The 16726-nt window shown below is 44.5% G+C and overlaps 1 protein-coding gene across 2 annotated transcripts; it reads left to right on the top strand.

Annotated features, from left to right (window-relative positions):
- LOC114796648 (conserved oligomeric Golgi complex subunit 3-like) lies at window positions 1–12923 on the top strand. Of its 2 annotated transcripts, none has more exons than XM_028991039.1 (23): window positions 1–201; window positions 2233–2379; window positions 2475–2536; window positions 3125–3290; window positions 3384–3458; window positions 3550–3642; window positions 3866–3991; window positions 4068–4148; window positions 4332–4375; window positions 4503–4629; window positions 4709–4800; window positions 5131–5270; window positions 5653–5813; window positions 5907–6015; window positions 6516–6631; window positions 7671–7760; window positions 8495–8615; window positions 8742–8830; window positions 9324–9458; window positions 10114–10189; window positions 10368–10495; window positions 11197–11295; window positions 11441–12923. In XM_028991039.1, the coding sequence occupies exons 1-23, from the start codon at window positions 34–36 to the stop codon at window positions 11468–11470; spliced, it is 2475 nt and encodes an 824-aa protein (XP_028846872.1). In that variant the 5' UTR covers window positions 1–33; the 3' UTR covers window positions 11471–12923. The 2 variants fall into 2 exon arrangements, with proteins under 2 accessions (XP_028846872.1, XP_028846871.1); XM_028991038.1 differs by having other exon boundaries at window positions 6513–6631; window positions 11441–12922.
- The last annotated feature ends 3803 nt before the right edge of the window (window positions 12924–16726 follow it).

The following is a 16726-nucleotide window of genomic DNA, read 5'->3' as shown; positions in this document are numbered from 1 at the left end:
CAGCGTGGTGACGTAGTACGTTGTCGGGTGGCGATGGCGTCTACGGATCAAGCCCTGCTGGAGCTGACAGATAAAGAAACCCGCGAGAAGCTGTCGCACTGGGACCGTCGCGCTGACCCGATGGCGCCGCTCACCGAGAAGCAGACCGACTCGATTCTGGAGATCCGCGCCGCGGTGGAGACGCTGCCGCTCCCGTCCGAGGTGAGTTTCTGGCTGGCTAGTCGGTTGCTCCGTCAGCTCCAGACCTGGCTCCTCCAGCCTTCCTTCTCTCCGTAAAGCGCACCAGTCCGGCGCTTTAACTCGAGGCGGCCACCTCAGTGCTCCGCCCTGTCGGACCTTTTCAGCGGGCTCGTTCCTGCCCGGAGACTGAGGAGTGTTAGCTTCCCGGCTAACCGCTGGACGCGCCACGTAGCACCCGTGCGTCCAACCACACAGAGGGGGCCGAGCCGCTGCAGGCTGCGGACCGGAGCGGACCGCCACCGTTTCGAGACTCTCCCAGCTCGCTGGATCGGTCGTTTGTGCCGGAAACATATCGACAGTAATTCCGTAATTATTCATGTGTTTTTGTGCGGCCTGCTGGAAAAAAAAAACGTTTCCAATAATGAGCCAACCTGCAGGTTGTGGGCGTGTCGCAGCAGTCCCAGTCGTTTTATTTTAAGGTCCCCTGACGTTTGCGAAGCACTCGTTGCCATGAAAATGAACTTAATCCCCCCAAAACACACATTTCCACTGCATTCCAGCCATGCCACCTGCTGAGATGGTTTCAGTGGAGATCATTCTGAATTAGAAGGGGCAGAGGTGGCCTAGCGGTTAAGGAAGTGGCCCCGTAATCAGAAGGTTGCCGGTTCGAATCCCGATCTGCCAAGGTACCACTGAGGTGCCATTGAGTAAAGCCCCATCCCCACACACTGCTCCCTGGGCGCTTGTCATGGCTGCCCATTGCTCACTCAGGGTGATGGTTAAATGCAGAGGACAAATTGCTTCACTTCACTTTCTTCACTTCCCGCATATATGAGTGTGATAGAACTTATAGTACACAAAACACTGAAGTGTCAGTTCCGCCTTAAATACAGCAGGCTGCAATACTATTTACTTAGTGGCAGTGGTGGCCAAGCGGTCAAGGAAGGTTTCCGGTTCAAATCCCGGTCCGTCAAGGTGAGCAAAGCACCATCCCCACACACTGCTCCCACTGCTCACCAAGGGTGATGGTTAAAAGCAGAGGACTCATTTCATTGTGTCCGTATGTGCTGTGCTGCAGCGTTTCACAACAACTTTCACTTTTACATGCAAATTAGCAAATTAGAAGTGAAAGTGAAGTGATTGTCAGTGTGAAGCACAGCACATGGTGACACAACGGGGCAGCTTCCTCAACGGGTAGGCCACCACTGCCCCAAATTACCTTAAATGTCCATATTAATCATAATTTAATTTTTATTGTTTTTTAAACAAGCGCCCTTTCTCAATTCCGTGCACAGTTGCCATGTGACAGGTAACACTTGATACCATTTTTAATGGTTCAGCATTTTCAGCATTTTCATCACCATATGCAGATTTAAAACGTTCTTTATTTCTGAAACAGATTTCCGGGTTGTAAGCCTCGCTGAACGGGTACCACAGCCTTTTGAGCAGTATTTAAGGTGGAACTGATCATTTAAATTAGGAGATAACTTCATGTTTTACTCTGTGATCCGGTTATTAAATGCCACTCAAGGAGAATCTCCCTCCCTCGCAAAATGAGGTCGACCTTATAGATACCGCCACTGTTCGCCAGTTTTCAAACCATGACAGTCGGTGGAGTTACTTTTTCTAGGCCAGGGGTGTGAAAAAGCACGAGAAATGGGAGGGAACCTTTCCTCTTACGGCGTCATAAGGGGACAGATTCCAGATCCGACCGTCTGATCTGCCGCGCTCTGAACGGTGAAGCAGTACGGCCAAAGCCCTCTGTATACATATTGCCATCTCTACCCAGGCTAGAGGAACTCTCATTAATGTTAAATAATTTCACACAGGGGAATTAAAAAAATGTAAATTAATATAGATGATCTGCCCAAACATTAACAACATGCCGCACATTTGTTCAGGACAGAGTTTAATCAATTTAATGATTGTCTGATTCAGATTGGCCTTTCATATGTTCACTGACTGAATATTTATTCATGACCGCGTTCTGTTTCCTCGGCACTATAAAGGCAGATAAAGTGAAAGTGGGCTACCTTTCTTTTCTCCCTGCAGTTGCCCATTGAGGACCTCTGTAGCCTGACGTCCAGCTCTCTGCGCTCCTCGTTCACAACGACGGTGCCAGCGTCTACCGAAGACGTCCTGCTAAAAGGCTTTCAGATGCTGGATCTGGAGAATGACAGGATTGAGACGGCACAACAGGTCTCGCTCATTGAAACCGTATTGGAAAAAATGCCCCATCCAGTCTTCCTTAGTTTTGTTTTGTATGTAATCGTCTTCATTTTTCTTGCATATAGTTTTTTTCTTGGTTCTCCAAGCTGCAAATTCAGATGGACCAGGATGAAGGGGCACAGTACAGGTGAGGAAAAACCTGTGAACTTTTAGGTGGCCGTGCAGGAAATGCCTTCTTTGTGGTGAAGGCTTTATGCATTATGCTAATTTAGTAATTTATTTGAAACTGTAATTATTACGACTCTCTTTCTAGTAGCGGTTGTTGCAATGAAAGATTAGTCTGTCTTTCTGTATGGATCTGAATGGTCTACTGGTTTTGATAAAGCTCTTTGCTCACACCGTCCCCGGAGGTTGTGGATTTGGATATTTTTCATAATTGCAGCCTATTATACTAATACGTTATACTATATAACTAATGCAACGCCTTCCTGCAAGTTTCCTGCAATTACACGTTTCATCCAGAGGGGTCCTCAAATCCTCCAGTAACTTTTGACACACTTTTCTTTGTAATCTTGAATTCATGAGAGAGGTTTTCAGCCCAGTCATAATAAACATGCTGCACACAGTTCAGTCAATTTTCTTGTATGATTCAGATTTTCATTTTGTTATTCACGCTGACTTAATTTTCCGGCTGTCTGGTCGATTTTGTGTAGTTGATCAGGAAAGCAGAGCGTCATGTGCCACGTGTCCACATCTTTCCTCCTCTGGTCCACAGAAAAACACGGGACACTTTGAACTCCTACCAGGATCAGTGTGATGCCATTTTGAGTGACGTAAATAAAGCACTACAGCACTTGGACTCCCTGCAGAAGCAGTACCTGTTTGTCTCCACCAAGACGGGAACCTTGCACGAGGCTTGTGAGCAGCTCTTGAAAGAGCAGGTTGGTGTGCTGAGAAGTTCCATCGCTCCGCGATCTTCGAGAATTCTCGTCAGCGAAATAATTGCAGTTAATCATACCCTGAATTCATTACAGTCTGCGCTTGTCGACTTGGCGGAGAGCATCCAGCAGAAGCTTTCCTTTTTCAACGAGCTGGAAAACATTAACACGGTGGGATTGATATTCAGCTGCTTACTTGTGTAGCCCAGCGGCTGTCACCTCGGATTTCGATTTGTAACTCTTCCTTTTTCTACCCCTCCAGAAATTAAACTCCCCCACCCTGTCTGTAAACAGTGACGGATTTATACCCATGCTTTCAAAGTTGGATGACTGTGTAGAATATGTTTCCTCACATGTAAGTATGTTTATTGCCATGGTAACTCTTTGGAATTTCATCCATTCATTGTTTTTCTTAGATCTCCACATTCATGTAATACTTGTCTGGAAATCTGGAACCTATCGGACCTTCTCCAGTAATTTACTAAAAGTGCTTTTGTTGAAATTGTTCACTTCCTAATTGAGAGGTTTGGTGCTGCATGTAAAATATTTCTTTTGAATGCTTCTTGTTGCTGTTCCAGCCCAATTTCAAGGACTACCCAGTTTACCTGAGCAAGTTCAAACAGTGTCTGTCTAGAGCCATGCATCTCATGAAGACCCACACTGTGACCACACTGCAGAATCTCACCACCCAGCTCACTAAAAGGGTACAGAGGGTAACGTTCTTGTGTTCATCTGTTTATGGCTGTGGCTTTTCACTGATGTTTGCATATTTATTTAAAGGATCCGCTGGGCACGGCAAATGCAGACAATGCCTTTACACTATACTACGTCAAATTTAGAGCGGCAGCACCAAAAGTCAGGGTGAGTTTGGTCTAAAATTACTAACTGGCCACTTTCAGGTTCACTGTTCTCGTATTTAGCCAATCGGTCATTATGCTTTATCGAACTCAACAGTGGGGTTTACAGACTCTACAAACAAAGCATGCATTCCTATTAAAATAGCAACAGACATTAAAATTTTATTTATTATTTATTTATTTTTAGACTCTGATTGAACAAGTAGAACAACGGTCAGAGAAAATTCCAGAGTAAGTTATTTTTGCCACACACTTGCATGTTCATTATATAAATGTTCCCGTTATATAACATTAACGTTCTCTCTAAGTGTAGTACGTTTGTAGACTGTGTATCAGTTCGTCCCTGTGTCTTACGCAGCTATCAGCAACTACTGGACGAAATCCATCAGTGTTACCTGGACCAGAGAGAGCGGCTTCTTAGTCCAAGCATTACCAGCACCATCACGGACCTGACCAACCAGAACAACAAGGACCACTGTGCTCTGGTAAAGGTCACTACTACTCATGTGTGTTCAAGTTTGTCAGTCTTGTCCCAAATGAGCGAAGAGATTTGTCCACTTTCAGGTTCGCAGTGGCTGCGCCTTCATGGTTCACGTGTGTCAGGATGAGCACCAACTCTATAATGAGTTTTTCTCCAAACCCACGCCAAAGCTAGAGTGAGTATGTGAGCAACTCTCCTAAATTCCCAGTTAAAGTGTAACCTGTGTTTTTATTTTTAACTCAGCCCAATAGGGGGCAGTATTTCACCAGGAAAAACAATCAGCCTCTCACACACAAATCCAAACCCCGTCACCGGGAGACCAAAACTAAAATAAAACTGATATGTTGGTGGCAGCGCGTTCCTGGTCAGAGACAATGGGGATAAAATATTAGCTTTAGCAGAGAAGAGGAATGAGATGTTTTTGGTGACCCCTCGCCTGCTTCAGTGCAGAGCAGGTCTTTTGAAGTGATAATGAGATGGGCTTTTTTTTTTGTGTGTTTTGTAGTGAGCTGCTGGAGAAGCTCTGCTTGTCTCTGTATGATGTCTTGCGTCCACTCATCATCCACGTCATCCACCTGGAGACCCTCTCTGAGCTCTGCAGCATCCTGAAGCATGAGATGCTTGAGGACCACGTGCACAACAATGGTACTGCTCTCATTGTTTAACCACAAATTACCCACAATTCAACATCGTTCAGGCCTGACCTGGACGCTCCCTTGTGGGCGTTGTGCGTGTGTGAGACCGTGGGGTTCTGTATAAGGCTGTGTGTTTGTCAGAATGAGATTGCTGGCAGTCTCGTCTGGTCAGTGTCTGTGTGTGTGTGTGTGTGTGTGTGTGTGTGTGTGTGTGTGTGTGTGTGTGTGTGTGCACGCACGTGACTGTGGTGTTGAGTTTATAAGTTTGTGTGTGTGTGTGTGTGTGTGTGTGTGTGTGTGTAACAACTGTTGGCTGGACATGTTTAAGCCTCTGCTCACATTTGGAAAAACTATTGGCAGTGTTGTTTACTGTGTGTGTGTGTTCTCTCCAGCGGGGCAGCTCGGAGCCTTTGAAGCCGTGGTAAAGCAGATGCTGGAAGACGTGCAGGAGCGGCTGGTCTACAGAACTCACATCTACATCCAGACAGACATCACTGGCTACAACCCCGCACCCGGGGATCTGGCCTACCCTGAAAAACTGGAGATGATGGAGGTGTGCGCCTGTCCCGCGTGTGTCTGCCTCTCACTGTTCTAAGTATTTATTCCTGTTTTTTTTTTTTTTTTTTTTTTTTAAACTTCTCCCCAGAAAATTGCCCAAAGCCTTAAGGAGGAGCAGTTGAAGATGAGGACTGCAGACTCCTCATTCACTGACGTGCAGCTTGAAGACACAGAGTCTAAGAAAGCCATGAACTCTGGTAAGTATTCATCAGCACAGAGGGACATGCTATGAATCTGAGCAATGTAAATAATAGATTTTTTTAAATATGGATATTGTTTGTCTCGATTCCACAAGACCAGTGTTTACATTTTGTAATTGGTCACTATTACAATAAAAAGTCCTTCATTGATATAAATATTTTATGATGCTCATTTGAAGAGAAATGTCATTCTATATTTTATGCTATATTGTGCTTTACTTTCATGAATTGAATCCAAATTAGTGTAGCTTTAACTTGCATAATCTTTTTTGCATTAATATAGTATTAGTAATAAGTTGCATTAGCAGCAGCTTGGTGCAGCTGAATATGAATAATATGTGGTTTATTGCAGCCCTACAGCAAACCTCACAGCATGTTCCCTTCTCAGCACCTTCCCCACACACACACACACACACACACACACACCTCCTCCGAAATGAAAGCTGGTCTGAAGGTTTCACTGTTTGTCCATCTTGCATGTTCCCGGCTAAAAGGAGGCGTGGAAGGTCCACGCTTGCAGACGTCCATCTCTCCCGCTGACCTGCACGGCATGTGGTATCCCACAGTCAGACGGACCCTGGTCTGCTTGTCAAAACTCTACCGCTGCATCGACGTGAGTGCTTGTATTGAAATAAGTTTGACTTCATCTTGGCTGTGTGAAGCTCACTTGACGTGCTCAAATATAAAAAATGCATGAAAAATGATCTTGTCTGTACTCTGACTTATGCTGCAAGGTGCATTTTGTGTGTGTGTGTGTGTGTGTGTGTGTGTGTGTGTGTGTGTGTGTTTTTATGGTGCGCACAGAGGCCCGATAAGGACGATGGTCCCAACATCCAAGTGATTTAGACACACACGCCACACACAATACACACTGCTTGAAACTCATCAGATCTCAGACCAACTGAACATCTATGTGAGATTTAGGGGCAGTGGTGGCCTAGCAGTTAAGGAAGCGGCACCGTAATCAGAAGCTTGCCGGTTCAAATCCCGAGCTGCTGAGGTGCCACTGAGCAAAGCACCGTCCCCACACAGTCCCCCTGTCATGGCTGGCCACTGCTCACCAAGGGTGATGGTTAAAAGCAGAGGACTCATTTCATTGTGTCACCGTGTGCTGTGCTGCAGTGTTTCACAATGTTAAAGTTAAAGTGAAGTGATTGTCACATGTGATACACAGCAGCACAGCACATGGTGCACACAGTGAAATTTGTCCTCTGCATTTAACCCATCACCCTGAGTGAGCAGTGTGTGGGGACGGTGCTTTTTGCTCAGTGGCACCTCAGTGGCACCTTGGCAGATCGGGATTTGAACCGGCAACCTTCTGATTACGGGGCTGCTTCCTTAACCGCTAGGCCACCACTGCCCACAATGACAATCCCTCCACTTTGTACTCACTTCATCGTGTAAACCAGAGTGTCTTTGGGAGTAATAGGTTCCATCCCTCTGCTACAGGAAATCTGGGTGTACATCACCACGCTGTAATACAGTACTTTTTTTTCCTTAAATTTTTCATCCGCCTGTATCGCCTCTATCTCTTTATTAGAAACTGCAGGGTTACAGTCAGGATACAGGAGGATGATTGGGCTCTTACGGCAAAGTCCTCTGCACCCTTTCCACCGTAATTCTTACTAAAGTAGCGCTGTCTCTCTCCTCAGAGAGCCGTCTTTCAGGGCTTATCTCAGGAAGCCTTATCTGCCTGTATCCAGTCGCTGCTGAAAGCCTCTGATGTCATCCTGAAGAACAAGGTCTGTAGCGCTCTTCACCAGCTCCATACCCCCACTTACACTTTTAACCTGGAAACCGTTATTACTATAATCTTACTCGCTCTCTCATTTATATATTTATACACACGCACACACACATAATATGAAATCTGTAATAATAATCATATATGTTTAATAAGAGAATAAATGTTTTGGATTTAGTTGCTGGATTTTTACCTGCCTGCTGAGCGGACCTGAGTCTGTTGTCATGAATAAATCATAGGGATCTTTATATGGGATAGAATGGGCCCTGCTTCTGTTCCATTATTCAATCACACACACGTGCACACACACACACACTCTCCCTGAATATCCTGCCATGTAAATACACTGTGCTCGGATCCGCTACGTTGGGTAGGGATTTGATGAATTTCAAACCAGATGTCAGGATGGCTTTCTGGGATCAAAGCGCGGCCCTGCGAGAGGCTTGTCTAACGAATCCTTCATCTCGCCAACCTGCCGTAGCACACAGACACCTCCGCCGCATTTCTGAACGCTTTCCCGACAGCACCTCGGGGTGCTTTAGTGTGTATATCAAATGTGCTCAGAGCTGCCCGTAGCGCCGGCTGCTGCGTAAGCGAATATCCCCCCCCCCGCGCTGATTAGTCAGCAGCCGCTCCGCGTTCTGTTTAGGCTTTCGGGATGAGGGAGAAATCGGGCCTTCCGGGGTTTGTTCGGGTTGCATGCAGACACGCCCCCTGTGCTCCTCTCCGCAGAGCCAGATCGACGGGCAGCTCTTCCTGATCAAACACCTGCTGATCTTGCGCGAGCAGATCGCGCCGTTCCACACGGACTTCGCCATCAAGGAGATCTCCCTGGACCTAAAGAAAACCCGAGGTCGGCCCTCCTACCTGAGCTGCTCATTAGCATGTGCCATGCCGCAGTGCCCCGGTCCAGGCACTAGAGGGCACTCTTGATGTTCCACAATCTCTCCTCATCCACTTTTTTTTCTGGCTTTCTTAGATGCTGCATTTAAAATCCTCAACCCCAAGGCTGTGCCTAAGTTCTTCCGACTCAACAGCCACAACGCCATCCTGGAGTTCCTGCTGGAGGTAAGGTTCTTCAATTCACGTCCCTCGAGGTCCATGTACTGCTGGTATATATATATTTTTTTTATTTCCCTGTATTTTTCCAGCTTTCTACCTGTGAGTCAGGTGTGATTCGCATGTCATTCCAATCAGAGTCAGCAGGAACCTGCGAGAACTGAAAACACGGCCTGGATTTGGGTTGTTAAATGATTATTAAAGTCCAAAACAGTGATTATTGTCGTTCTTTCTGAAATGTTGTTAAGGGTTGGCCAACGCATCATCCACCATTTCAAACAATTAAGTAATTTTGATCAATTATTGATAGCCATAAAATCAAAGTAAACATTACTGTTATTCAGGGTGAAAGATTGAAGTTGCTCCGAGTTACATATCTTTACGTATCCGGCCTCCTCCAAACCACTCCCTTTTATTTTAATATGATGTGATTTAAATAATGTGTATATATTGCACTGTACTGTATCAAGCTAAAAGCCCGAACTTTTTTCTGCCATCTCAGGGCACCCCAGAGATAAAGGAGCACTACATCGACTCAAAGAAGGACGTGGACCGGCACCTGAAGTCCAGCTGCGAGCAGTTCATCCAGCAGCAGACTCGCACCTTCGTGGGGAATCTGGAGGAGTTCCTCACCAAGGTGGGTCTGGAGCAGAGCCATGCGCTGTGTCTCTCTCTCTCTCTCTCTTTTTCTTTTCAAGGAGACCAGAGTGGTCTCGGGGTTTGAACCCCCAACCCTTCAGTTAAGTCCGCTTCCTTACATCTTAGTGGGATACACAGACCGCTCAGCGGTCATAAGTGAAGCTGCCTGCGTTAAGTGTATTTGTCTTAATTCTGTTTTACTTCGTTGAAGTCCAGCGTCATAGTTTTTCCTTTAATTTGTAATAAAAACATGACCAATGAAATCTAAAATCTGCATGTAAGACCATCAGACTTACTGATCTCTCCACTGTGTAAAGTGTAGAGAGCAGCACTGTGTGCTGCAGAGACAACATGTTCTATAATTTAATAACTGTGTTATTAAATTATGGCTGGTATGTGAAATGTAAAGCTTTGATTTCATTTTAACTGGGGCGGGGGGAAAAAATCAAAGCAACGTTATCGCAAACACAGTTGGTTTGATATTTTGATTTATTTCCCATCAGTTTGGATCCTTTGTCGTGTTTGTCATGTGACTGAGGCAATTCTCCGAGTGGCTTGTGATGAATGATTTTCACGTTGCCGAGCAGCGGCAGGCTGGGTGTGCTCAACCCCCCCCCCCAGGCCTCGGCTGACTTGTCGCTGTGCTCTTCCAGGTGTCTGCGTTGAAAACCATGGCCATCCAGGGGGGGCCAACGTACAACCTCTCCCAGCAGCCCTGGGCGCAGCCCGGTGAGTCGCCTCCGATCAGCATCAGAGCAGACGAGCCCCGAACCGCCCGTCTGCCGCGCCGTCAATACTCGCGTCATCAGACAGGCTGTTCGCTTTCCACTCGGGGCTCCGGATTCAAACTCTACTTGCTGTTTTTTTTTTTTTTTTTTTTTTTTAATAAATCCTCTCTGTTCTGCAGCCAAAATCAATGACCTCGTGACTGCGACATACCGGGTGTTGAAGAGCAAGCTGCCCAACACGCTGCAGAGCATGTCGTTGTACTTGGCGAACAGAGACACCGAGTTCATCCTCTTCAAGCCAGTCAGGGTGGGTGAGCGGCGCCGTTGACCCCCAGTTGTTTTGTAGGCCAGTGTGGTTGTTCGTTTATACACGTGTGTGTGTGTGTGTGTGCGCGGTCATGATATGTACAGTGTGTACGTGCATAGTGCACGTGTCCAGAAATCAGATGACCTCATCAGACAGTGTCCTTTGTTTACAGGCAGCTTCACACTTACTGGCCTTCGTATGAAAACGTACTCATTAGTGACACTCCGATCTAAGCCGGGAGGGTAGCGGCGTCACTATGGTTCCCATTACGTCTGCATAATAGACAGATATTGTATTATTTGATATTTTGTATAAATATTTACATTTGTTTGTAAATATCCTACACACACTGCTATAATATATATATATATAATTTTTTTTTTTTTTTTTTTTTTTTTTAAAAACCACTGTACAACACTGACCTGTAGGTCAAAACCCCCGAAGCCAACACATTCACTTTAAAACAGCTGATTAGTGGGGTCCATTGAGATCACATCGCTCGTTACTCATTAAAATTGTTCATAAAAATAATGTTAATAATTTAAACATGATTTTTCGGCCCTCAATCCCGTTTTTCCGTGCCCAAACATATTGCTTGGGAAGAAATAAATGGATTGACGTTTGGAGCAGGAGAGCAGATGCGTGTGTATGAAATTGCGTCGTATCAGGCGGTCTTTGTTAACGGGAACTTGTCTTGGCAGAATAACGTTCAGCAGGTATTCCAGAGGCTGCACGCCTTTCTGCTGGAGGAGTACAGCGGAGAGGATCTGCAGATCATCGCCTGCCCCTCCACGGAACAGGTAAAATCCCAGAGCAATCCCCACATCCGCTGCAGTAGACCGCAGCCCTGCCTCGGCCCGCCAGATGGTGGCCCGCACAGGGATTCCAGGGCACAGAATTGCAAATGAAGTTTATTTCTCCCAACATGTGTTTCGCCCCAACCAGATCAATCTGCTGCTGTCTGTAAATAAGTAGGGCCAAGGCGCGGCTGGCTGCAGGATGGAGCGGCGCTCCCACGGGGCCGGGCCTCGGCGCCGGATCTACCCGAGCACTCATCACCAACGGCATAGACCGAGGAAAAAGAAAAAGGAATGGAAAAGCAAAGAAGAAGTGAGTGGAGAAGGGTTACACAGCAGGACCGGCTCCAGAGCTACAGGCCCCCTGTGGGGAGAGGCAGTCTGGGGAATAAAGCGGCGGTTTTCCACAGTCACACTTCACCAAAGACGAAGCACAAGCCGACAAATACCACCCGGAAAACAGAGTGAATCAAGCTTCAGGTGGTGGAACTGAAAGTTTTTTTTTTTTTTTTTTTTTTTTTTTAAGAAAGGTACGATGGGTAATCAAACTGTACCGAGCTGGGACTTGTTTTGCTCTGCTTCTGGAAAAAGCGTATGCGTCGGCTTCCCTCGCCCAACTCGGGTTTATTTAACGTTAAAGGGCTGTTCCCGGGTCATTTATAAAGGGATTTTCTTACTTAGAATGGTTGTCGTCAATTTCAAACTGTGAAACCCCTTATTTCAGAAAAGAGGGATCTGAGATGGTTCCATATCGTCTCTAGTTTATCTCGTAACCCCCTAAAAATTCAACCTTTTTTTTTTTTTTAAACTTGCATCATGTTACATATGCTGAGATACATTTGGCATAAACTGCTTCAGCGGCCCAGCATTAGAGCTGTCTAATAATACATATGCTTTGAAAAATTATATATATATTTATTTGAACCTGGAAGCTGTTAAGTGGTTTTGACGCTTTGTCATTTTGATAAATGACTGTATGAAGGGTGCGCACAGGGCCACAGCTTTGGAAAGCAATTTTAGCCCTACAGCACGAGCCTGGCCTCACACCGACATATTTCTGTCTCATCAGATTTACAGTAAAGGGCCGGACACGTTCGGATCGCTCAGTCATTCCGTCGGTAGTGGTTTTAGTGCACTACACTAGTCATCTCTGATAACTCTTGAGAATCAAACAGGGCTTTTTTATTTTTAGTTTGGACTTTAGTCCTGGGGTAAAATATTTATTTCACGTTCTGTCATCGGGTTTGCTTCCTGTGGGTGGACTCAGGTGAACAACGCATCCTTCTTTCCTAATGTGACCCTAAAATATCTCAGCTCCATCTTAGTCAAGGGATTGTTCTTCCATCCCTTACCCTCAGTCAGTCGTGTGTGTGTGTGTGTGTGTGTGTGTGTGTGTACGTGTACCTGCAAATATGTAAATTGGGGGGGGTAAAAATCATGTTTTGTATATAATTTTTTTTATTTGGGATTCTTTAGAGACTTTATTATACTGGCAGACATGAAGGGGATGGTTTTGCACTGTAAAGAGGGATTCAAACATGTCCGCTCATCATGCAACGCAGAACCTTTACTGATTTAAATGAAAAAAAAAACTTTCAATAAACATCAAGGTTTGTATGAAATCTACATTTTACTGTCATGATTTTTTTTCTCGCAGTTTCCTTCCTCCCGAAAAAAAAAAAAAATTGTTATCTCGAAGTTCCGCATTATAATTTTGGTGTGTGTATGTTTTAAAGATTAAATTTTCATATTAACGCTGTGCGTGGGTGGGTCTTGTTATGTAAATCCGGAGGACTCTTTAACTTTCACTAACTACCAAGCAGTTCTTCCTTGTTTTATCCATATATTGATGAGAAGTGAACTACCATGTCCGTCAATTAATGACATCATTAAAGACCCTGTTTTAACTTTTATTTATGTAAATCCTGCCCTTAGGGCAACATTTCTGAACTAAGGCTAAGTATTTAAAAAAAAAAAAAGCATGACCTAGACATCAAAAATAAGTGTCTAATTATGACTATAAAATAGTAGACAAAGGCATAATAATTAGCAACAGAAGTATTGAACTTTTAGAATATTGTATGTACGAATGTCAGCGAACAGATAAGGTGCGGTAAACGTCATTGTGGCTTATGCCCGGTAGTGCAAGCAATTGAGTAAAATGAATGCATTAGGTCAGCGTCCATAAATATAGTTAAAAAATAAATAAATTGCAAGATTACCACAATTCTAATGCTTAATAGTCAATGTCAGTCATTGTAAGTAAATGTTAACTGAATGCTTAAATGAAAAATGCCTGCCTAACTACCAAACCTGCTTTCTTATTTTTCATAACTGCAGTATTTATTGGCATTTGAATCATCAGAATGCCACATCTTTCATATTATATAATTATGTCATCATTTGGTATCTGTGCTTTCCACTGATTCTTTTAGATTCTGCATGTGAGCCATTTTGCTTTATGGGGTTTGGTGCGGTTCAGGCCAGACTTTTGGAAGGGGCCGCGCAGATTTTTAATCTCTGCACTTTCCTCTGGGTGATTCCTCTGACCCTGGCAACATAACCGCCTTTGTTTTCCCGTTGGGAGAACAAGACGAATCATGCAGCTGCTTCAAAATCCAGACACCCAGTCTAATGATGCATTGCGGACGCTTATTCAGCACCGAGGCTCACTGAAAGTGATGACCATGGTTTACTGGACTGTGCCGAGAGCCACCTGCCTGGCTCCCAAGTTTGAGTAGATGCCCTTGAGTTTGGTCCTGCATTGAAGCGTGGGTTTGTAAAAGCACAAGTCCATACGGTCCTTTTGTGTGGATGCCGTTTCACAGATGCCCAATCCGGCTGGAAGAGCGTAGCAGAGGAACTTGGACCAGATGGCTGTGGTCCAGCCTCCCCCAGCACCTCCTGAAACCTCCCATTTCACTGCACCAGGTGCCGCCCAGCTGGGTCAGAGCTACCACAGTGCTTATGCAAGAGCTTTTCCTGCAAGAACATCAAGCTGCATGCAGCTTCATTCCTTATGTTTAATTGTCTTGCTTAGGGACACAATGGCAGTAAGTGGGGTTTGAACCTGTGACTTTGTGCTCTTTTGGTTCATCTTACCCACTAGGCGACTACTACCCCATATACACCATTGGGCCAATATATAATTTAAAGCTGAGAGAAATAAAAGATGGAGGCTATGCCAGAGGCTATTTTGTTTGAGGAATCAGTTTCCTCTAATTGACAGATTATTGGCATCATCGTAACCAATGCCAACAGAGGGTCATTATCATGGGTAAGAGAAAACCATCCTTTGGAAAACCATTAAAGAATAAGGATATTACATCAATGTAATGAAATTTACATTAATACATGCAAGTAAAGGAATATACTAGAAAAAACGGCTTCGCATTTTCCACACAGTGTGTTGTTTCCTGTTGTAAGTAAAAAGCAATATCTTTACGACAAATTCATTTTTATTCCACATACCATGTGCAATGTAACACTACATTAAGGTTTAAAGAGGTGGTGATTCCATAAAAAGCTATGAATCCACGTCCTGTTAACTTCCTGCAGGGTTCCTAAATTCCCTGGATGACTTGAGTTATAAAGCATACACGCCTGAGACACGCAGACATGACGTTTAAATCAGTTATGATTGTAGCAACACAAAATCCAACTCCGTTCCACCGGGAAATACAGCAGGAAATGAGTTGCCATTCCGATTGAAAAACTGTATGTTCTTTTTCATGTGAGGCAGATAGACTGGGCGATCCGTTCTGAGCAGTTCCTTTAGCTAAATTACGAACCAAATCAGAGACCAGAAAATAATACTCCCTGCCTTCTTCCTGTGGGAGGGGTGGCACGTCTACAGGATTAATGTTTTCCATTTCAGGAAGCCATGGTTCTTCTCGAGTCCTGAAGACCTCATGGGAAAGTCGATAGCAGATTGTTTTCCCGTGAAGGACTTTTTTTTTTTTGCCTTATACAGCATGGAAAATCAATGATCTCAAGGAGGAAATAGGGGACAGGAAGCTTGAATGTTAGAGAATATGCAGATGTCAAGGGCATAAATAGAGCTGAAATCTCTCCTATTTCTAATTATTATTTTTTACATCCAATCGTCTTATCTTAAGAATTCCAAATCAAAATGTACGATTTTGAAAGGAATCTTCTTCCATCGCTGTAGATGCAGGTCTTGTCCCCCTGCCTTGATGGCTCTGTACATATAAACTGAGTTCCCACACTCACATGATACTGAAAGGACTTTGAGACTTTCAATCGGTAGGTAGAGGGACACAATGGTAGTAAAAGGGGTTGAATTCTGGTTCATCTTACCCACTAGGCTACTAGCACCCAACACATCTGGGAAAAGCGTGAGATGGCCCTGTTGCTCCTGGACCTCCACGTTTTGTAAAAAGGTTTATATGGTCTGAGACTAGTCCTTTACACCAGTAACTTTCTTTAAAATGAAGAAGTTAATCAATTTCAAACAAAACATCAGAGACCAGAGCATCGATCAGCATAGAGAGAGAATGAGAGAGAATTAAAATTAAATGAAAGGAAAGCAAGTGATATCCTTGGGACGCACCTCATGTAGGTCAGTAGAACGTGTTTGTTCAACACTTGGGGTTTCCTGGGCCAAACTCGCATGGATTCGGGTCTAACTTACTCGGCAGCTCCCCAGGCGGCTCTGAGTTGGATGTCTTTGAGATCTATAAAGTCAGCATTAAAGCTCTCGGCTTTTAAATACATTCAAGGCCCATTTCGGCTGCCAATTTTAACTAGGCTTTCAAAATCCTAACCATGTCAAGCTCCTCCACAGACTGTTTAGGCTCTGCTGAGGCGCACGTGTGCATGGATCAGAGATTGTTATTTCATCCTCGCCCTCGTTCCGCTCTTTTTTTTTTTTTTAGCAGCCAGCTAGAAAGTTTCTCATTTATTCTCAAGTCACAGAATTCCATGTGATCTTGGACGGAATATAAATTACTGATACAAACTCTGTGTGAATTATTAAAAGTGCTGATGTGAGATAAAAAAAAAAAATTAAATGAGCACAGCACAAGTGCTGTCATCTGATAACACATCTAAAAGTGAAAAGAACATGAAGATCTGGAACAAAAGACTAGTACTTTATTGCAGACTAGGACGTTATTATTGCACAGCAATGGATCGCAATCTAATTTAACCAAGCCAGTGGAGACAAAACGGACCGGACCATCTCTGGGCCCACCAAGAAAACGTAATGAAAAGAATACATTACAAATCCTAATAAAAAAATAGCCAAAATCCAAAATCCCCAAGTAGCTCAATTGGGAGAGAGTTAGACTGAAAATGTAAAGGTCCCTGGTTCAAATCTGTCTGGGCAAAAATTGTGGGGGCAGAGGTGGTCTATACGATGAAGTGATCGGAGGGTCACAGGTTCGAATGAATGGATTCTAGCAGAGTTTCT

The sequence above is a fragment of the Denticeps clupeoides genome, chromosome 9 (assembly GCF_900700375.1).
Source record: "Denticeps clupeoides chromosome 9, fDenClu1.1, whole genome shotgun sequence".
In the NCBI taxonomy this organism is placed as follows: Eukaryota; Metazoa; Chordata; class Actinopteri; order Clupeiformes; family Denticipitidae; genus Denticeps; species Denticeps clupeoides.
This window is presented reverse-complemented; position numbering and strand designations above follow the sequence as displayed.